Below are 19,863 nucleotides of genomic sequence, written 5' to 3'. Positions count from 1 at the left end.
GACCACTCCATAGCCCGCTGTGCTCAGTAACATTACCTGAGTTGATGTACTACTCTGTAAAGTCTGTTGTTGTATCATGTGCTGAGTTGTGCCAATGTGTCCAGTATTCATTCCACTTTGAATCTGGTTAGTAGGAACAACTTGGCCTTGCATATTTATAGGTGCAAGTTGCTGGATGTTAGATGAATTTCCAGAAGAAAGTTGAACAGAACCAAAATTCAACCCAGGATTTGATTGCTGCAAAAACATCTTTAAAAATAAAGATTTTGTTAAAATGAGCTTTGTAGATTGAAAAGAAGAATGAGAGCATTAAAAAGAAGGCAAAATCAAGCTACACAAGGTCGGGAGATCGAGACCATCCTGTCTAACACGGTGAAACCCCGTCTCTACTAAAAATACAAAAAACTAGCCGGGCGTAGTGGCGGGCGCCTGTAGTCCCAGCTACTCGGGAGGCTGAGGCAGGAGAATGGCGAGAACCCGGGAGGCGGAGCTTGCAGTGAGCCGAGATCGCGCCACCGCACTCCAGCCTGGGTGACTGAGCAAGACTCCGTCTCAAAAAAAAAAAAAAAAAAAAAAAAAAAATCAAGCTATAAAGTACATTTAAAAAGCAAGTAACAAGGTTAAGTCACTTTGAAGAATTAGCAATAAATAATTAGTGAATAAAACACGAAACTTCATATTCAATCTTTCAGTTATCTTAACTCTATGTTTCCAATTGTTAGAAAAAGTGTAACTCGGTGCTACTCAGTCTGTGGACTGACAGCTCTGTATCACTTATCATTTATACTTTATAACATCAGACAGAAGTAGTTTTCACTACGTTTCCCTTTACCAAAGTCATAGTCTCCTGGAGTGGTCCTGCTGGTTGGTCATGTAAGACTAATTTGAATCATACATACTGGTAGTTTAATAAAAATATTACTGATGATTGATTTATAAATTCTGTACCCAAGAGGTACCTAAAACTTGATGTAAAATATAATTTTTATATTATGGATTCAAACTTACTAAAATTTGGACTGGTAAAAAAGATGACTGGAGAAACAAGGATGTTGACAGAAATACCCTCAGGAATGAATTATCTTTAGAGACTGTAAAGTATAATCATACTGAGTAGGTAACCAGTGAATATTTAACTGAATTGATAAAACGTATCTCTTGCATCTCACTTTTAATTAAGAAAAGTTAACTTTGCTAGAAATCCAAAATGTGAATGGGATGCTTTGTTTGTGTTCAAATATAACAATTACCTGCAGCCCCTGGCCATGGACCATCTGAAGTTGTTCTTGAATTTTTCTTAGTTCTTCTTGTTGCCGATGAATATTTGCTTCTATCATGCGTGTCCGTTGTTCCAACTGGTCTTTCAGATGTTGCATGGCTCCTAATTGAGCTGAAAACTGAAACTGAAGTACCACGTATGGCAAAAGTACAAAATATTTTAGAATTACTTACTCCTTATAATTGTGCAATGTGAAAAGTAAGCAGTGTAACATGAGTGAAGGATGCTATGCTGATTATGCCCCTTAGTTCCTAATCCACCCATCTTGCTCTGCTTTGTGATATTGGACCTGGACCTTCAAAATATTTCTCCTTTGCCAGCAGGCACAAAGTTATCCACATCAGTAGGTGGTGCTGGAGGGACACTGGCAAGAAAGGTGCTCAACTCCTGGTTCTGGTGCTTTTCCTTCTTGCTCTTATGTCGGGAAGCCAACGGGAAGCTTCCCAGTTAGCCTTGTCAGCTTCCCGGCAGGTGGCTTTCCAGCAAGTCTCAATGACATCCTAGCGGGCAGCTTCCCTGAAAGCTTTACCAGTACCCCAGCTGATGCTTCCAGCTCTCTAGCTCTAATCTGCAGCATGTCAGTGAACTTCTCTATTACCCAGTTGCTATAGCCACATCTGCCCCAAGAAGATCTGTGTCTTAGCCTGGCATGGGGGGAGAGGAGGTTGGCAGTTTGGGGGGAGTCTTTTAAGTATGTTCCTTCCTTGGGTACTCTCCATCTGCATTACAGAGTGGTTGCTCTCTGCATCTGCTATTTCTATATTCTTTTTTTGTTTGTTTGTTTGAGATAGGATCTCCCTCTGTCACCCAGGCTCACTGCAGCCTTAACTTTCTGGGTTCAAGAGATCCTCCCATTTCAGCCTCCCCAGTGGCTGGGACCACAGGCATGCACCACCACACCTGACTAATACAAAAATGTATTTTTTGGCCAGGTGTGGTGGCTCACATCTGTAATCCCAGCACTTTGGGAGGCCGAGGCAGGTGGATCACGAGGTCAGGAGATCGAGACCATCCTAGCTGACACAGTGAAACCCTGTCCCTACCAAAAAATACAAAAAAAATTAGCTGGGCGTGGTGGTGGGCGCCTGCAGTCCCAGCTACTCTGGAGGCTGAGGCAGGTGAATGACATGAACCGGGAGGCAGAGCTTGCAGTGAGCCGAGATGACGCCACTGCGTTCCAGCCTGGACAACAGAGCGAGACTCTGTCTCAAAATAAATAAATAAAAATTAAAAACATATATATATAGTTGAAATAGGGTCTTCCTATGTTGCCTATGCTACTCTTGAACTCTCTGGCTCAAGCAGTCCTCCTCCTTCAGTCTTCCAAAGTGCTGAGAATACAGGCATGAGCCACCACACCTAGCCTTATTCCTATATTCTTTAGGTTCTCTTTACTTCTTTTAGGAGTTAATCTGTGTTACCGTTAATACTTTTTTATATTATTCCTGTTCAAATTTCCGGTATGCTTCTGGCTTCTGACTGGATATTGACTGATTACACATACACCCTGGATTTACAAGACCTGAGCTCATATTGTGGCTATCACTTACTGGAAAAAAATTTAACTACTTTTTTTTTTTTGAGACAGAGTCACCCAGGCTGGAATGCAGTGGTGTGATCATGGCTCATTGCAGCCTCAACCACCCAGGCTCAAGCAATCCTTGCACTTCAGCCTCCCAAGTGGCTGGGATTACAGGCATATGCCACCATGTCCGGCTAATTTTTTTTTTTTTTAAGAGATGGGGTCTCACATGTTGCCCAGTCTGGTGTTGAACTCCTGAGCTCAGGCAATCCTCCCACAAGCCACCGTGCCCAGTCATATTTAAACTTCTTAGCTTCATTTTTACCCCTTAACAAAGGAAAAAGTAGTCTGCACCTGGAGTTAATTTGTATCAATTTCTGTCATCCCTAGAATGTCCTCTATGTGTACATGAGTAGAATTACTCAAAGTTGCAAAAATCTGACAGATAACCAATAATAATATTTTCACTTCTATCTTCAATGGAAACTATCCTCAGGTAAGTATAGAACATGGGCTTTTAAAGACTAGGCAAGTATGAATGAACAAACACATACATGAATGAAAATAAAATTATGTTTTCAATCTTATTTCTCTGTTTTATTTGAGTCATGAGCAGCTCCTATTTTCTTCTACTTATAATTTAGCCACATTTGGTGATTCATCTCTTAAGTCTACACAGGCTCTTTAATTATTCCCATGAATTTTCAGTACATGATACAGTGTAAGAGCAGGAAGAGTTTCTCTTTATTGGAAGGAAATCTGTCTTAAAGAGTCTTAAAGTAGCCTCTTACAGTGAACTGTATGTAAAAGCGAGAAATGTCCTTCCCATCCAAAGCTTTTTAACTCCATCTTGAATAGTTTGTATTCGGGATACTAAATTACATTTCAGAGCACACAACTTTGATTTCGGAAATTAACAATAACCAGACCATATCATATATTATATTATACTAGCTTGAGAAAATATAAATTAATTTAGTACCTCAACTCCCTCAAGCTTTTTTTTTTTTTTTTTTTTAAATTAGACAATGTAGTATAATTATGGCCAAGCATGGTGGCTCACAGCTGTAATCCCAGGACTCTGGGAGGCTGAGGTGGGCAGAATGCTTGAGTCCAGGAGTTTGAGACCAGCCTGGGCAACAGGGTGAAACCCCGTCTTTACTAAAAATATAAAAATTAGCCAGGTGTGGTGGCATGCACCCGTAGTCCCAGCTACTTGGGAGGCTGAGGAGGGAAGATCGCCTGAGCCCAGGAAGCAGAGGTTGCAGTAAGCCAAGATAGCGCCACTGCACTCCAGTCTGGAAGACAGGGTGAGGCGTTGTCTCAAAAAATTAAAAAATAAAAAAGTTACATTTATATCATACAAATGCTATTTTATTATAACTAAAGTTATTTGTACCCTTGGACAAGCATTATATTGCTATCACTTAAAGGATTTCTATCAAGTACAAAAAGAAAATAGTAACAAACATAGAAGGCAGGATAACAGGAAGTAAAACCACAGAAGTGAGGGAAAGCATTTGGTTTTATTAGTGAACAAAATGTGAGATATGAATGCTTACTAACATTTTTGACATAGTACATATCTTTTATTTCATGAAAATATTCCCATAAAATGTTAAGAAATGCTTTAGAATCCTGAGATTAAAAAACTAATAATATAGAAAGTACGTATCTCCTATCATATATGTATAACTTAAATAACCATATAAGATAGACCTTTTTTTTTTTTTTTTTTTGGAGATGGAGTCTCACTCTTGTTGCCCAGGTAGGAGTGCAGTGGCGTGATCTCGGCTCACTACAACGTCTGCCTCCTGGGTTCAAGCAATTCTCGTTACTCAGCCTCTCAAGTAGCTGGGATTGCAGGTGCCCGCAACCACACCCGGCTGATATTTGTATTTTTAGTAGAGACGGGGTTTCCCCAGGTTGGCCAGGCTGGTCTCGAACACCCTGCCTCAGGTGATCCACCCGCCTCAGCCTCCCAAAGCGCTGGGATTATAAGAGTGAGCCACCACGCCCGGCCCAGAGAGAGCTATTTTTAAAAAAATACTGTTTTTACCTATTATTAATGATCATTCCTTGAAATCAAGACCTGCTAAGTTAAGGTATATTTAATGCCAAACAAAACAGAAAAGTTGAAGAAAAATACTATTTCTCCGTAGTATTTTTAATGTGTTTGAGGCACTGAAAGAGTACAGAGTCATAAATTACAAGTTGGGAAGTTAGGCTCCAAAGTAACGCAGCATCACTTTTGGAATTACTCCCCCCTTTTCTGGCTACTTTCCACTTTCAGGCCTCCTTCTGAACTTAGGCCAAGAAACAATTCTAGAAAGTTTTCCTTCACTTCCTCAGATTGCATTAAGGATTCACACAATGTGCTTACATATCAACTTATATACCTTCAGCACAGGCAATATAATGTGGAATTGTAGTTATCTGTCGTTCCCTCTAGATGTAATGGTTTTTTAGTATAGATATTATATTTGTACTGTCAGCATCTGCAATGCCTGTTACACACAAGGAACTCAATAAATACTGAAAGAATGAATATACAAATAAAGTTACTCAATTCTTCCAGTATTCATTGGAACAACAAAATGCACAGCTACATTTCATCTTTAATATCTTTATGTCTATAGTGTTTCTCAATGAGGGAGTGTTATGGCATATTAAGCAAGACAATACTTTGTTGTGCAAGACTGTCATGCATCCTGAAAGATAATTAGGATTCCTGGACCATGCTCACTAAGGGCCAGTGATACCCCACAACCATTACGACAACCAAAAATGTCCCCAGATATTCTAAATGGCCCCAGTTAAGATTCACTGCATCTGTAACTATAATTATATATGTGCGTGCGTGCGTGTGTGTGTGTGTGCGTATGTGCTCCTACCTCGGCCTCCCAAGTAGCTGTGCTTACAGGTGCTTGCCAGCAAGCATGGATTTTTTTTTTAAATTACATTAGCTTAAAAGCAATTTATCATTTTCAAATATGCAACTGAAACAAAAACCAAAAAATACCTGGGACATGCCTTGTGGAATTGGTAAATTTGTAGCTTGAGACATCACTGGCTGTGTTAATGATGAACCAACAGACTGGGAATTTATGGACTAGAGCAAAATAAAAAATAACACTGAAGTGATTCTCATTCCCATACATGAGTACTTCCAGCAGAAATATCAATATGATATTCATATTAATAAACTTACCATTTGCCTCATATTTTTGTTAGCTGAATACAGTTATGTCTTCCCGTCTATACTGGAAAGGCCTGTTCCCTATTTATATTTTATTTTCCAAGGAACTTCCTATAGTACACCTTGAACAAGCTCTCAATAAAAGCTGGCCAGACTTAAGACAATAGGTACTTGAACTCAGACATAAAACAGTTATCAATTATGAGCTTTCCACAATTAAAAAAAAAAAAAAACATTTTACTTGAAAAATAATTGAAAGGACTGATACACATGACAACCACTTCACACAAAAAAGGGAAGTCTTGAGCGTCACATATCAGTAACTATTTTGATCTTTACAAAGAGGGGTAACAAATCAATGCATTTCTGAAGATTTAGATCATTTTTTCCCCTCTTAATAAATTTTTATTCAGAAGAATATCCACTGAAGAGCTTACCTGACTACTAAATGATGACCTTCTTTGCACCATCTTCTCATGAGCTGGTAAATGCTGCCTGGGCGGAGTGCTCGTATCTGTCGGGATCTTGGTTGGTGTTGCTGAAGTCATTCAACAAAATCAGAAGAGCATTAGTACTTTGTAAAATATACTTTTTAAAGATTAATCTCAGCCGGGCGTGGTGGCTCAAGCCTGTAATCCCAACACTTTGGGAGGCCGAGACGGGCGGATCGCGAGGTCAGGAGATCGAGACCATCCTGGCTAACTCGGTGAAACCCCGTCTCTACTAAAAAATACAAAAAAGTAGCCGGGTGAGGTGGTGGGCGCCTGTAGTCCCAGCTACTCGGGAGGCTGAGGCAGGAGAATGGCGTAAACCCGGGAGGCGGAGCTTGAAGTGAGCTGAGATCCAGCCACTGCACCCCAGCCTGGGCGACAGAGTGAGATTCCGTCTCAAAAAAAAAAAAAAAAAGATTAATCTCAAAATGCATTTCAGTTAATAAAAATGGCTTTTGAATTATTTTTCCAAACCACTCAATGAAAGTGAAGTCCATGACAGATGATTCAATATAGTTACTTCTATCTTTTTATGAGCACAAAGAAAATATTTTAAATAGGAAAACTTTAAATACAAAAAGTTACTAATTTAATGACAATTATACAAGTCTTCATAAAGAGAAGACAATAAAAAAAACTTTCAAAAAGCAAACCTAAGAACACTTACTGGCCCTACAGTAAAAAACACAATAAATAGTTGCCTTTCTTTTTGAGGGATGATTAAAAACACCACCACCACCATTACCACCTACACATTTTAATAGGCTACTTGAAGAACTTAATTCTTTGCTAAAAGTGGGCAACGTGCCTTTAACTCACTGGAAAGGTTAATATATTTCAGAAATGTAAAAACTTATAATTTTAAAGAAGCATTTGATGAGAAATGCTGAGATAAGTAACTAACAGTTTAGTTAAAGAAGTCTGCTTTGAAGTAGGGGTACTCACAGGAAGGGTCTGAGACTGCTGTGTGAGATGATTTTCTTGAACTCCGAGAAGAGGCAGAAGGGGTTGGGCTATGATCAAACCTTTCCAATGCTTCCTTGAGACTGACTGTGTTTATACGATTGTCTGACCCAGAATCTTGGCTCTAAGGAGACAGAGTAAAATAAATGTTTTCTTGTGGTTCAGTTCAGAGATCTCAAATTCACAATACTGTTATCAACAACAAAAAAATCAGTTTTTGTCTGTAACAAGGCAAAAGTACCTGTATGTACATACACATGTAAAGAAATGAAAATTTATGTGTTATAGCCAGAAAGTTTTGGCTTCATTTACTATTTAAAAAAAGCAGAAGAAGAATGAAGTTGGAATCTCTTACACCGTATGCAAAAATTAACTCAAGACCAGGTGTGGTGGCTCACACCTGTAATCTCAGCACTTTGGGAAGCTGAGGCAGGTAAACCACCTGAGGTCAGGAGTTTGAGACCAGCCTGGCCAACATGGTGAAACCCCTTCTCTACACCAAAACTATAAAAATTAGCCAGGTATGGTGGCAGGTGCCTGTGATCCCAGCTACTTGGGAGGCTGAGGCAGGAGAATCCCCTGAACCGAGGAGGCGAAGGTTGTAGTCCCCCGAGATCCTGCCACTGCATTCTAGCCTGGGCAAAAGAGCAAGACTCCATCTCAAAAAAAAAAACCACAAAAAAACAAAAACAAAAACAAAAAATCAACTCAAAATGAATCGCAGACCTAAACGTTAACAGCTAAAACTATGTAACACTTAGAAGAAAACATAGGGGAGAAAGCCAGGTGAATGCCTGTGATGCCAACTACCCAGGAAGCTGAGGCAAGAGAACTGCTTAAGCCCAGGAGCTAGTGTCATAGTTTCATAAAGCGACACTAATCTTTCCCATCACCAATGTTTCTTTCTCCATCATCTCCTTCTCATCTATATACAAACATGCTGTTATTTCTTTCAACTTAAAAAAAAAAAAAAAAAAAAAAGGCAAAAACTTCCTTTAAGCCCACTTTCCCTTCCTACCACTGCCCCATTTCTCTTCTCTTTGTAGCAAAACCCCTCCCTATTCACTGTCCCTAATTCCCCCATCCTGGAAAATTCTCTTTTAAACCCACTCTAATCATGCTTTCACCCACACTATTACTCCACAAAATCTGTTATTATTGATCACCAATGAATTAAATGTTAAAGTCAATGCTCAGTTCTCAGCACTCATCTATAATTTAACTTATTTCAGCTGAATCTGATAAAGCTGATCATTCACTCCTCACTGATACTCTTGTCTTCTAAGTAACTACCTGGTTTTATTCCTAACTTACCAGTTATTACCCCTCTGTTGTTGACTCTTCCTTGTCTCCATCACCTCTTAATACTGGAGTGCTCCAAGACATACCCATCCCCTTGGTGATCCCATCAAGACTCATGATTTTTTTTTTTTTTTTTTTTTTGAGACGGAGTCTCACGCTGTCACCCAGGCTGGAGTGCAGTGGCCGGATCTCAGCTCACTGCAAGCTGCGCCTTCCAGGTTTATGCCATTTTCCTGCCTCAGCCTCACGAGTAGCTGGGACTACAGGCGGCCACCACCTCACCCGGCTGTTTTTTGTATTTTTTAGTAGAGATGGGGTTTCACCGAGTTAGCCAGGATGGTCTCGATCTCCTGACCTCGTGATCCGCCCATCTCGGCCTCCCGAAGTGCTGGGATTACAGGCTTGAGCCACCGCGCCCGGCCAAGACTCACAATTTTTAAACCATCCACACACTGAAGTTTCTCAAAAATATCTCAGAAGGACCTTGTCCCTAAACCCCAGGTGGATCATGATGCTGGCAGTAAATATGGTGAGAAAGTAGACAGAGCTGGAGTGTATTTTGGAAATAGGGCAATTCAGGATTTACTAGGATTGAATCTTTGCAAGAAGGAAAAAGAAGGATAATTAATCTCTGTATTACTTAAGTTTTCATAATGGTCCCCTAATCAAGAAACCCTAGATTTTAAGAACTTTTCTCAGAAAATAATGTCTTTTACCAAAACATACTATATCCTCTTCTTCTAAACATACAAAACCTCTTTCGAAAAGTTCTTTCCGATCTATGAAAGCAGGGAAGTTGTTTGCATTATTCAATGCTGTATTCTCAGCATCTAGAGCCATGCTGGGTAGAATGTACCCATTTGTTGAATGACTGGATGACATCCACCATACTGTCCCCTGGAATGCTGCCTATTTAAGCCAAGTTTTATATAGATTTTTGACTCTTTTCATTCCACTTATTTTCTGCAGGTCCAAAAATACTGTGGTAAGCAACTTCTGACATGGCTCACAATTCCTGCCTCCTGGTATTCGTGCCCTTGTATAATCCTCCCACCTTGAGTGTGGGCTGGACCTACTGATTTCCTTCTATAATGAATAGAATAGACAAAAGTGGTGAAATATCAATTCTGTGATTAGGTTACAAAAGACTGTGACTTCCAACTTGTAGTTTCTCTCCCTGGCTCATCTTGCATGCTTGCTCTGATGGAAAAGGTCACCTAGAAAGGAACTGAGGATAGCCTTCAGCCAGTAAGAAACCAAGGCCCTCAGTCCAACTGCCCATGAGGAACTTGTGTGCCAGCAACCACTAAGTGAGGTGGAAACAGATTCCACCTCAGTTGAACTTTGAGATGACTGTGGCTCCCACCAACACCTTGATTACAGCCTCATGACAGAATCTGAAGTAGAGGGCCCAGCTAAACTGTGCCTGGATTCTTGATTCACCAAACTAGGAGATAAGAAGTGTGTTGTTTTATATCACTAAATTTTGGAGTTAGCTGTTACACAGCTACAGATAACTAATATACTACACTTTTGACCTGATATAACAAAAAAGAAACCAGAGTTCAAATTCTGACTATAATTTCCCAGCCAGTGTCTTTAGGGGAGATTTTTTTCCCCTCTTGAAACTCCAATTTCAGTATTTTCAAAGTGGGGGTATTATCTACCAGATAAAAGTATCTGAAGTGTAAATTATATTTCATAATTCATATAAATAACCTAGCCAGAGACTAGTACATCACTGGGAATAAATGGTAGTTTTAATCTGAGATCAGATATGTCTCTCATCCAATTTTCTTTTTAGAGGCAGGTGAGACTCTAAAATACTAAATTAAAAATAAGTAGTAAGCCGGGCGCGGTGGCTCAAGCCTGTAATCCCAGCACTTTGGGAGGCCGAGGCGGGTGGATCACGAGGTCAGGAGATCGAGACTATCCTGGCTAACATGGTGAAACCCCGTCTCTACTAAAAATACAAAAAACTAGCCGGGCGTGGTGGCGGGCGCCTGTAGTCTCAGCTACTTGGGAGGCTGAGGCGGGAGAATGGCGTGAACCCGGGAGGCGGAGCTTGCAGTGAGCCGAGATCACGCCACTGCACTCCAGCCTGGGAGACACAGCGAGACTCCGTCTCAAAAAAAAAAAAAAAAAAAAAAAAAAGTAGTAAAGTAATCATATCCCTGTTATAAGTGAGGAAATAAAGTATTTGAAAAATAATTTTCCTATTAATTTTCGAGTTTCATCTTTCATTGGAGAGAAATTAAAAATCATGTTTTTTAAATTGTAAGAAACATACTTTGTCAGCAGCTGTCTCAGGAAGAGACTCTTCAATGCCAAGTTCTCGTCGTCTTTCAGCCCTAACTTCTGCATAACTACAAATGGAAAAAATAATCAAATTTTAGTGTTTGGTCATTCATTTAAAATACTGCACAGTTGTAACTATTTAGTGTTATGTGTCTCATCTGCTCATCTAGACTATTTGCTATGTGCTATACAAACCTAAAATATACCTGTAATGTCTTAATTTAACTTGCATTTTTCTAGGTATCTTAAAGTTTCAAACACTGCTATAAATGATCCATAACCCCACAATACTTAAATTAAGAAAAACTAAGTAAAGGAAGTGTATGCTTATCTACCTACAGTTTTCCTTTTACATGACTGACACTGCTACATAAATGACAGTAATAACTTCTGCTGTAAAGCGCAAAACTTGTATCAAGCCTTATATATCTATAGCATTCCTATATTTATATATAATGCTTATAGCAACACTGAAAGGATGTATCAGAAGTTGAGAAAAGAGCACTTTGTAGTTCTTTAACAAGTTACGCATAAAAGTTACATTGCCAAAATCATCATAGGATGTTACAATAATTCAGAAATTCTCTAAAAGAATTATTACCTTACTACAGTGTGAGTACAAACAATAAACTCTGGCCTTGAATTCCACTGATGGTAAGTGATATAATAATGAGTCTGAAGCCAAATCCACTGTTGCCCTTTAGTCAGGAACCTATAATAACATGATTTGCCTTTCCCATATTGCATTACTAAAAGGAAAATAGAAAAATATTTTTTCTTTAATTCATATTAGTTACAAAGAATCTGTTTTTTAACCAAAAGTTATCATTTACATTTAAGTTTACATACACTATTCTTTTTCAGGCCTTTTGATAACATATATGTCAATATGAAAATGTTATTCTTTAGAGCTAGTTTAAGGTCCCAAGCAATGATCAGATCTTCCACAGTGCCCAACTCAGAGCTAGTCACTGCTGATCTTACAATCTTTCCATACACAATTAACTTCCAAATACTTAAGAATTCACACTGCTGACTTCCTCCTGCCTAGATACACAGCGGGTAATAACAATAAATAATCACCCCTGAGTTTTTTCTCCTAGCTACTCTGGCAGGTACAGAACCTTCAAAGTATTTAATTTTAAACCTTAACTAACCAAAATCAAAATAACTTCACTGTCTAAAGTAACTGAGTGCAGTAACTGCCAAAACATGTGCTGTAGGTTTTAAGTTCTGAAGCCTTTTAACAGATATTAAGCAAAAAAAATGGGTTTTGGGCTGGGTGTGGTGGCTCACGCCTGTAATCTCAGTACTTTGGGAAGCAGAGGTGGGCGGATCACTTGAGGTCAGGAGTTTGAGACAACCCTGTCCCACATAGTGAAACCCCATTTCTACTGAAAATACAAAAATTAGCCAGGCATGGTGGCACGTGCCTGTTATCCCAGCTACTCAGGAGGCTGAGGTAACAGAATCACTTGAACCCGGGAGGTGGAGGTTGCAGTGAGCTGAGACGTGCTACTGCACTCCAGCCTGGGTGCCAAAGCAAAACTCCATCTCAAAAAAAAAAAAAAGGGGGGGGGGTTTGTAGTTAAATTAATTTGGGAAACTTTCTGTTAAATAGGTGTCTTCAGTTTTCTCAAAACCTACAGTATGCTAATGCACGTGCAGATTCTCTGAGGGATTATGAAGTGTTTCCCTGTCTTCCTTGACTAAAAAGTCTTTTTTGTATGGACCAATATTTGGTGGAACAAAGCTTAGGAAATGCTGGTCAAGGATCTCTCAATCTCTCCCCCAACTCCTCCTACCTCGCCACCACCGCCTCTTACTCTCTAAGGTGGAAATCAAGGTCTACAAACAAACTTGCTGTCCAAAGTTACCCAGCTAGTTAATACAGGTATCAGCTCTTTACACGACATCATGGCACTTAATGCCCACATCTTTTGTGCTGAAATGACTTTACTCTGAAAATTTTCCATAGAGTTAATGCTATTATACAACCTGCTTCATTTTCATACACAGAGGTTTATAAAAGCAGCATAAAATGTCATGAAAAAGTCTAAAATATCTAGTTAGGTTTTAGTGAACACTCAAGAGGGTAAGCATCTGGGAGGAGGATCAGAGAAGCAAATAAAACATATCATTAAGACAAACCTCATCATTAAAACAAACTTCTAAAATAAATACATGTGATAAAAGAGTCGGCCTAGGTTCCAATCCTGTCTCTGCCACCAATGAGCTATGAAATTATGGGTGAATTATTTAGCCTTACTGTGTTTTCAGCTTACTCATGAAGACAATAATAGTATCTACCTTTTAGAACTGTGACGGAGAATAATGGAGGTAATAGATGTAAAGGATTTAGAACAGTGCCTGGCACAAAGGATGATAACGCTCCTGCTCTAACAACAATAATAATAAGCAGGTAACACCAAGCACTTACTATGAGCTTTCTAAAACAGATTTTCCAAACATGTAGCTAGCTCCTGAAAAGATTCACATGCCTCAAAATCAAAATTTAGGAAACAATATTCCAAAAGTTTGACATATTACAATTTTCAAAAGAATCTACTTCTCTTACTCCAGATATAGAGCTCACATGCTTCAGAACAAGGTGTATCAGATGCTATATTATGAAATTCTACTTATTATAAAAATAGGAACAAGTTTAATTTAAACTTGATCAATGATTCCCACTAGATTGGTTATATACACAGAGCAAAATCTTTTAGTACATTTCAAAAATATGAAAATGATTATAAATCTGTGTCTTAGACCTATAATTTCAGGATGCGACTTCTGTTTATATAAAAGTTATTATCACCAGAAATGTTAAAATCTACTTACAGTGCTCATGACATTTCGCCAAATTCTCTAGGTCATCCACATGATAGTAATCATAGCCTGATGTTCCCAGAACTTCAAATGGCAAATATCCTATTATAGGTGGTGCCCTAAATTACACACAAAAATCATTATTATAAGTTTTTCCATAATAAGAAATATTCCAACTAGAAATAAAACTGGGGGGGGAGGTTTTATTTTTCAAAAAATGGGAACAGGTTTCAAAGTCCTAATTTAAAAAAGAGTTTCCCCTTGAAATCCATTAATTTTAAGAATTATATAACATGACTATTACCTTTCCATGGAATTAAAAAAGGAATTACCTGTGATCTAGAAACAGAAATTTCCATTCTAAACTATGTCTAGATGTAAACTCTTCATTGGGTTCTTCAACAGTGCACATTTCCTACAAACAAATAATTAAAATTTATAAATACTTTGTGTCCTTAAGAATATTAAATATTGCTACATATAAAAATAAAAGTCATGGCCAGGCGCGGTGGCTCACACCTGTAATCCTAGCACTTTGGGAGGTTGAGGTGGGCAAATCACTAAGGTCAGGAGTTCGAGACCAGCCCAGCCAATATGGTGAAACCCCATTTCTATTAAAAATACAAAACATAGCAGGGCACAGTGACGGGTGCCTGTAATCCCAGCTACTCAGCAGGCTGAGGCAGCAGAATCACTTGAACCCAGGAGGTGGAGGTTAAATAAATAAATTGTCATTACTAGATAACTTTTCCTAAACAAGTTAGTTGTTTCTATGTATGCATGTATATGTTTACTTATTTGTTCAGACAAGGTCTCACTCTGTCACTCAGGCTGGAGTGCAGTGGTGTGATCTCAGCTCACTGCAGCCTCAACCTTCCGGGCGCAAGTGATTCTCCTGCCTCAGCATCCTAAGTAGCTGAGACAATAGGGATGCACCACCACACCCGGCTAATTTTTGTATTTTTATTTGTAGAGATGGGGGTCTCACTATGTTGTCCAGGCTGGTTTTCAACTCTTGGGCTCAAACAACCTGCCTACCACAGCCTCCCAAAGTGCTGAGATTCTAGGCATAAGCTAAAATGCAGGCCCTTCTAAACAAGTTAATACATTTTACTTTTCCGGTACTAAAGAATGTGGTAATAAATAACCTTTAGATGCAAGATTTTGGGTGGGTACTTCTCACTCTACACATTTTCCATTCACACATGCCTATAAACACTTACTCAAAATTCAGACCTCTCTCCTGAATTACAGATCCTTATTTCCAACTATCTGAATGTCCTCACACATCTCAAATTCAGTATGTCCTAAAATAAACTAATTGCTTTACTGCTCACACCCAGTCACACAATCTTCCATATTATTCTAAACATGTATGGTGGCCAGTTTCTAGAAATCTGATAGTTAAAACATACTTTCATTTTTACCTTTCACCATCTAAGTGGCCACTACTAAATCTTTTCCATTTCATCTAAGTATTTAAAAAATCAATTCCATCTCATCCATCTTAAGTGCATTGGTTTAGACCCCTGCCATCACTGATTTGCTACAGTGTTCACTAGTCTCCCTGTCCTTCAACTCATCTTCTCTTCTAGGGCTACAATTACCTTACTAATACTCAAATATTATATGACTTCCCTGCTAAAAAACTTTTAATGGTTCCTTGTGCTAAACTCTCTTCAGCATGGAGAAATAAACAAGAAATAAATTTTATTTCTGGTTTCTGATTACTTTTGTAGCCTTACCTCCCACTATCTCTTCCCCCTCCACACACTAACCCTAGACTCTAGTCATACTAAACAATGTATTCCATCCTGCCTCTGTGTCCCTGAATGACCTGCAGCACACTGTAATAGTTGTGAGGTTGGGCTTTGAGAAAAAAATAATTCTTAATTAATAGAATCAAGTCCCAGTTTCATCACTAATAGCTGAGACTTTGGGCAAGTAACTTAACTTCCCTAAGCCTCTGTTTCCTTATAATGTAAAATGAGGGATCGTAATAGCATCTACCTTATAGGGCTGTCATAAGAATTAAATGAGATAATGCATGTAAAATATACAGCATGTAGTAAGCACTCAAACGTTAACAACTATTATTTCATAAGATTAAAACAAACAGAGCAAGACTGGTTTAAGATCTTCTAAAAATTCAGTACTTTGTCCTATACTAAGATGTCTCCCCAAATTTATCTGAGACAGTGAGACTCATCTCAAAATAAAATGCAAACACAGTTCACTGAAGTCTCAACCTCCTGGGCTCAAATGATCCTCCCACCTCAGCCTCCTGAGTAACTTGAGACCACAGGTGTGTAACACCATGCCTGGCTAATTTTTTGTATTTTTTGTAGAGATGGGGTCTTGTCATGTTGCCCAGGCTGGTCTCAAACTACTGGGCTCAGGCAATCCTCTCACCTTGCCCTCCCAAAGTGCTGGGATTACAGGCATGAGTTGCCTCGCCTGGCCCCGCCTAAATTTTAAATCTTAGCCTGGCTGCCTCTTTCCAGTCAGTTTCTAGTGGTTGAACTATTTCACTTTTCCACTTCCCTACTAATCATCTGTTTGTGGGGCCCAGGAAATAAAAACAAAATACTTAATTTTACATTTGAAAAGGTAAGTTATATGTAGTAAAGAGTCACTTGTACATTCCAAATAAAAATTTAAAAGTGACCTTCTAAAAATAAAGATTCCAAAAACCTAGATTTTTGGACTTTCCCTTTTAATAATGAACCATACACAAAAGGATCCTAAAATCTTCCACAAAAGTGGGGCATACTGATATATAATAATCACTGGTTAACTGCAAAGGATATATACTAAAAAATTAGTTCTACAGTTTAATGAGTGTCTTGATAACTTGTCATTTCAAAAGTATTATCATGCATATTTAATGACTCAAAGCCATTCCACCTCAATGTCTGCAGAAAGTTTCAGGCAGTTCTCAGCATATGAACTGCAATCCCCTTAGGGAAATAAAATTAGAAACATACCTTGATGAACTGAGGTGTAGCTAACCTGACAGTAGCTACAAAACAAACTCTATCTTCATAAGACGGCCTATGTGTGCGTTGTATAGTTCCTTCAAAACCATTGTGTGCTGAAGAGGATACTAAAACAATAGGGAAAAAGGTATTGTGAGTTATGCAAGCAAAACCTAGTTGTTACTGATATTCAAACATCTATGTCTTTAAGAGCATAGAAAAATAACAAGTTGAAACACATTGTGAGAGAAGCATTTTAACTCACCACTGTTTAAAGATTTGAAATTTCCTATAAACTTTACATATTCATAGGTAGATGGCTCCTTTGGGTCTATTGTTCCTCGGAGCATATGACAACAGAATTCTAACTGATTTTTTGCTGAAATAAAGAGATTTTAAAAATCACATATTTGTGATATAAAACAATGATATACCACATAAAATAAGATCATAAAAGTTGTGTAAGTTTACAACCATTATTTTCCCCAACAGAAGTCGTCAATGACATTTAGTTCATAAAAGCAGAGTAACTTCAGGACAGGACCTCACTTTGTCTTTAACAGGGAAAACAGATTTTCTGGTGCAAACAACTTAATGTTTTCCTATTTTTACCTATTCATCCTTTTCCTTCTTTACTTACTTTCAAAGGAAAGTTTTGCTTCATGTTCTAAAGCTAATCCTTCCATCTCTACTATTTATAGTCTTTCCTATTTTCTCTACAACCCGGGCCACATCACTGTTCCTTATTCCTTGAGCATCTACACCTTTGGGTCCTTACTTTCTTTTTTTTGAGACAGCATCTTGCTTTGTCACCCAGGTTGGAGTGCAGTGGCATGATCACAGCTCATGCAGCATTGAACTCTTGGGCTCTAGTGAGCCCCCTTCCTCAGCCTCCCAAGTAGCCAAGACTACAGATGTGAGCCACCATACCTGGCTAATTTTTAATTTTTTGTGGGTCTCACTATGTTGCCCAGGCTGGTTGCAAGCTTCTGGGCTCAAGCAATCCTCCTGCCTCAACCTCCCAAAGTGGTGGGATTATAGGCGAGAGCCACTGCACCTGGTCAAGGATCCTTACTATCTACTTTTAAATTTGCTCAGTCTTCCATCTCAAAGGAGTTTTGCTAATTATTTTGGTATTATCGATCTCCTTCCTTTTCATTATGGGCTCCATCTTCCATATATTCATTTCCCATAACTTCACACACTGTGGCTTTCATCCTTACACCTCTACAGCAATTACTCTTCTCAAGATTACTAACATGTGTATTGTTAACTTCAATGGTTTTTCATTTCCATTTCTTTAAAGTCATGCTTTGTCATTCCTACAGCATAAACTTACCTTCCTACCTTACTGACTACTCCTACATCTTCTGCTAATCCATTTTCACACTAGGGGCTTTCACAAAGGTTCTTCTGATCCTAAATCTCTCTCTCCAACTCTAGCATTTTATGTGAGACAAAGTTTCCTATAATTTGCTTTCAGGATATTTGTACTTGATGGTCCCATCAGTAACTTAAATTCAAAATATCTGAAAGTGAATTTATCATTCTTCAAGTTCCCTTCGTCTATGTATGCTTATTTCCCAAGTTAGGAACTATATCAATTTGGTCTCTTCTCTTCCCATCACAAGTCCCAAACCGAATCTGTCACCAAGACCTGCTACTTATTTCACAAAGGAAGCCCACCAATTTAGTGTAGTTGCAAATTACCTTGCATCTAGGTAACCGAAATATGTATTCATTATGCCTCCACATTCTGCCACTCTGATTCAGTCTTGCCTATTATTCTTAGACTTATAACTACTTTCACTGTACTACTTCAGTACTCAAGGACTAGTAACACCTTTCTTTGCTCACTACTTCAAGCTTATATTCTTCTGTTAACATCATCATAGATGGCTTTATCATCTAACCTAATAGGTTCAAAATTTAACTATCTTCAATATTCCCCATTGATGATTCTTAGTCACTTGGTCACCTGAGCCTATCACAACAAGTTCTATTGAGTTTACACACTTAACAGTCATATACTTTCCTCTCCATCCTTTCCTTTTTTTTTTTTTTTTTTTTTTTTTTTGGAGACAAAGTCTCACTCTGTCACCCAGGCTGGACTACAGTGGCAGTGGCATGATCTCAGCTCACTGCAACCTCTGCCTCCTGGGCTCAAGTGATCCTCGAGCTCAGCCTCCTGAGTAGCAGGAACTACAGACATGTGCCACCACACCCCAGCCAATTTTTGTATTTCTCTTTATTGTGTACAGTGTTTCACCATGTTGCCCATGCTGGTCTTGAACTCCTGGGCTCAAACGATCTGCCCACCTTGGCCTCCCAAAATGCTAGGATTACAGGCATGAACAACTGTGCTCAGCCCATCCTTACTTTTATTGCTAGGATTATATGGTTTTCCTTTTTGTCTCCAGTCTGGTTCTTTTAAAAATTTTCTACCTGAGTGATTTTTTTAATCTCCCAAACCAGATGATGAAAGTGGCAGCAACTTTTATAAGCAAGGTACTGCTGCTCTCTCTAGGCCAGAGATGCTGGTGAAAGATGCTTCCACTGCAATGAAGACCTGGACCTCCATGACACAGAATAGCCGTTACAGTTATAGTTACTGTACCAGGCAGCAGGGCCAGCTTTGTCATCAGAATGGTATGATCCATAAGATCTCTGGTTGTGTTTAACTGAACTCTAGGAATGAAACTGAGGAGTAACTCCATAAAGCTATCACTTGATTTGTATAGTACGAAATCTGCAGGTCAGGTGAGCACAGCCTGAGTTGAGCCACTATGACAGAGAAATCCAGGGCTCTTATTCAGCTCTCAGACTCAGGGCCTCTTTATGAAGCAGAAGCCACGTAGGCCTGGGGTAGGCAACCCACCGCTGCAAGTTTTCTTCCTAGCCTTCTCCAAACAAACTTTCCACCATTTACCTGGTTTTCTTTCTTTATTCTTTTTTTTGCAGACAACAAAACTACCCAAATCTCCTTCACTGGCTCTCTA

At 38.9% G+C, this 19,863-nt stretch overlaps 1 protein-coding gene across 19 annotated transcripts in view; it reads right to left on the bottom strand.

Moving 5' to 3' along the window:
• Positions 1-19,863, bottom strand: part of CLOCK (clock circadian regulator) — a 121,376-nt gene that overhangs the window by 16,040 nt on the left and 85,473 nt on the right. For all 19 annotated transcript variants that reach the window (XM_005555258.5, XM_045392596.3, XM_015450461.4 and 16 more), the window contains 11 exons: positions 17,130-17,243; positions 16,874-16,992; positions 14,219-14,301; positions 13,899-14,005; positions 11,656-11,803; positions 11,047-11,122; positions 7,437-7,578; positions 6,438-6,538; positions 5,824-5,913; positions 1,251-1,403; positions 37-249 (listed from right to left, as the gene is read on the bottom strand). In XM_005555258.5, the coding sequence (XP_005555315.2) occupies positions 37-249; positions 1,251-1,403; positions 5,824-5,913; positions 6,438-6,538; positions 7,437-7,578; positions 11,047-11,122; positions 11,656-11,803; positions 13,899-14,005; positions 14,219-14,301; positions 16,874-16,992; positions 17,130-17,243 (1,346 nt within the window). The remainder of the gene's footprint in view (positions 1-36; positions 250-1,250; positions 1,404-5,823; positions 5,914-6,437; positions 6,539-7,436; positions 7,579-11,046; positions 11,123-11,655; positions 11,804-13,898; positions 14,006-14,218; positions 14,302-16,873; positions 16,993-17,129; positions 17,244-19,863) is intronic.

The sequence above is a fragment of the Macaca fascicularis genome, chromosome 5 (assembly GCF_037993035.2).
Source record: "Macaca fascicularis isolate 582-1 chromosome 5, T2T-MFA8v1.1".
Taxonomy (NCBI): Eukaryota; Metazoa; Chordata; class Mammalia; order Primates; family Cercopithecidae; genus Macaca; species Macaca fascicularis.
The sequence above is the reverse complement of the archived record's forward strand: the minus strand, read 5'-3'. Positions and strand labels throughout refer to the sequence as shown.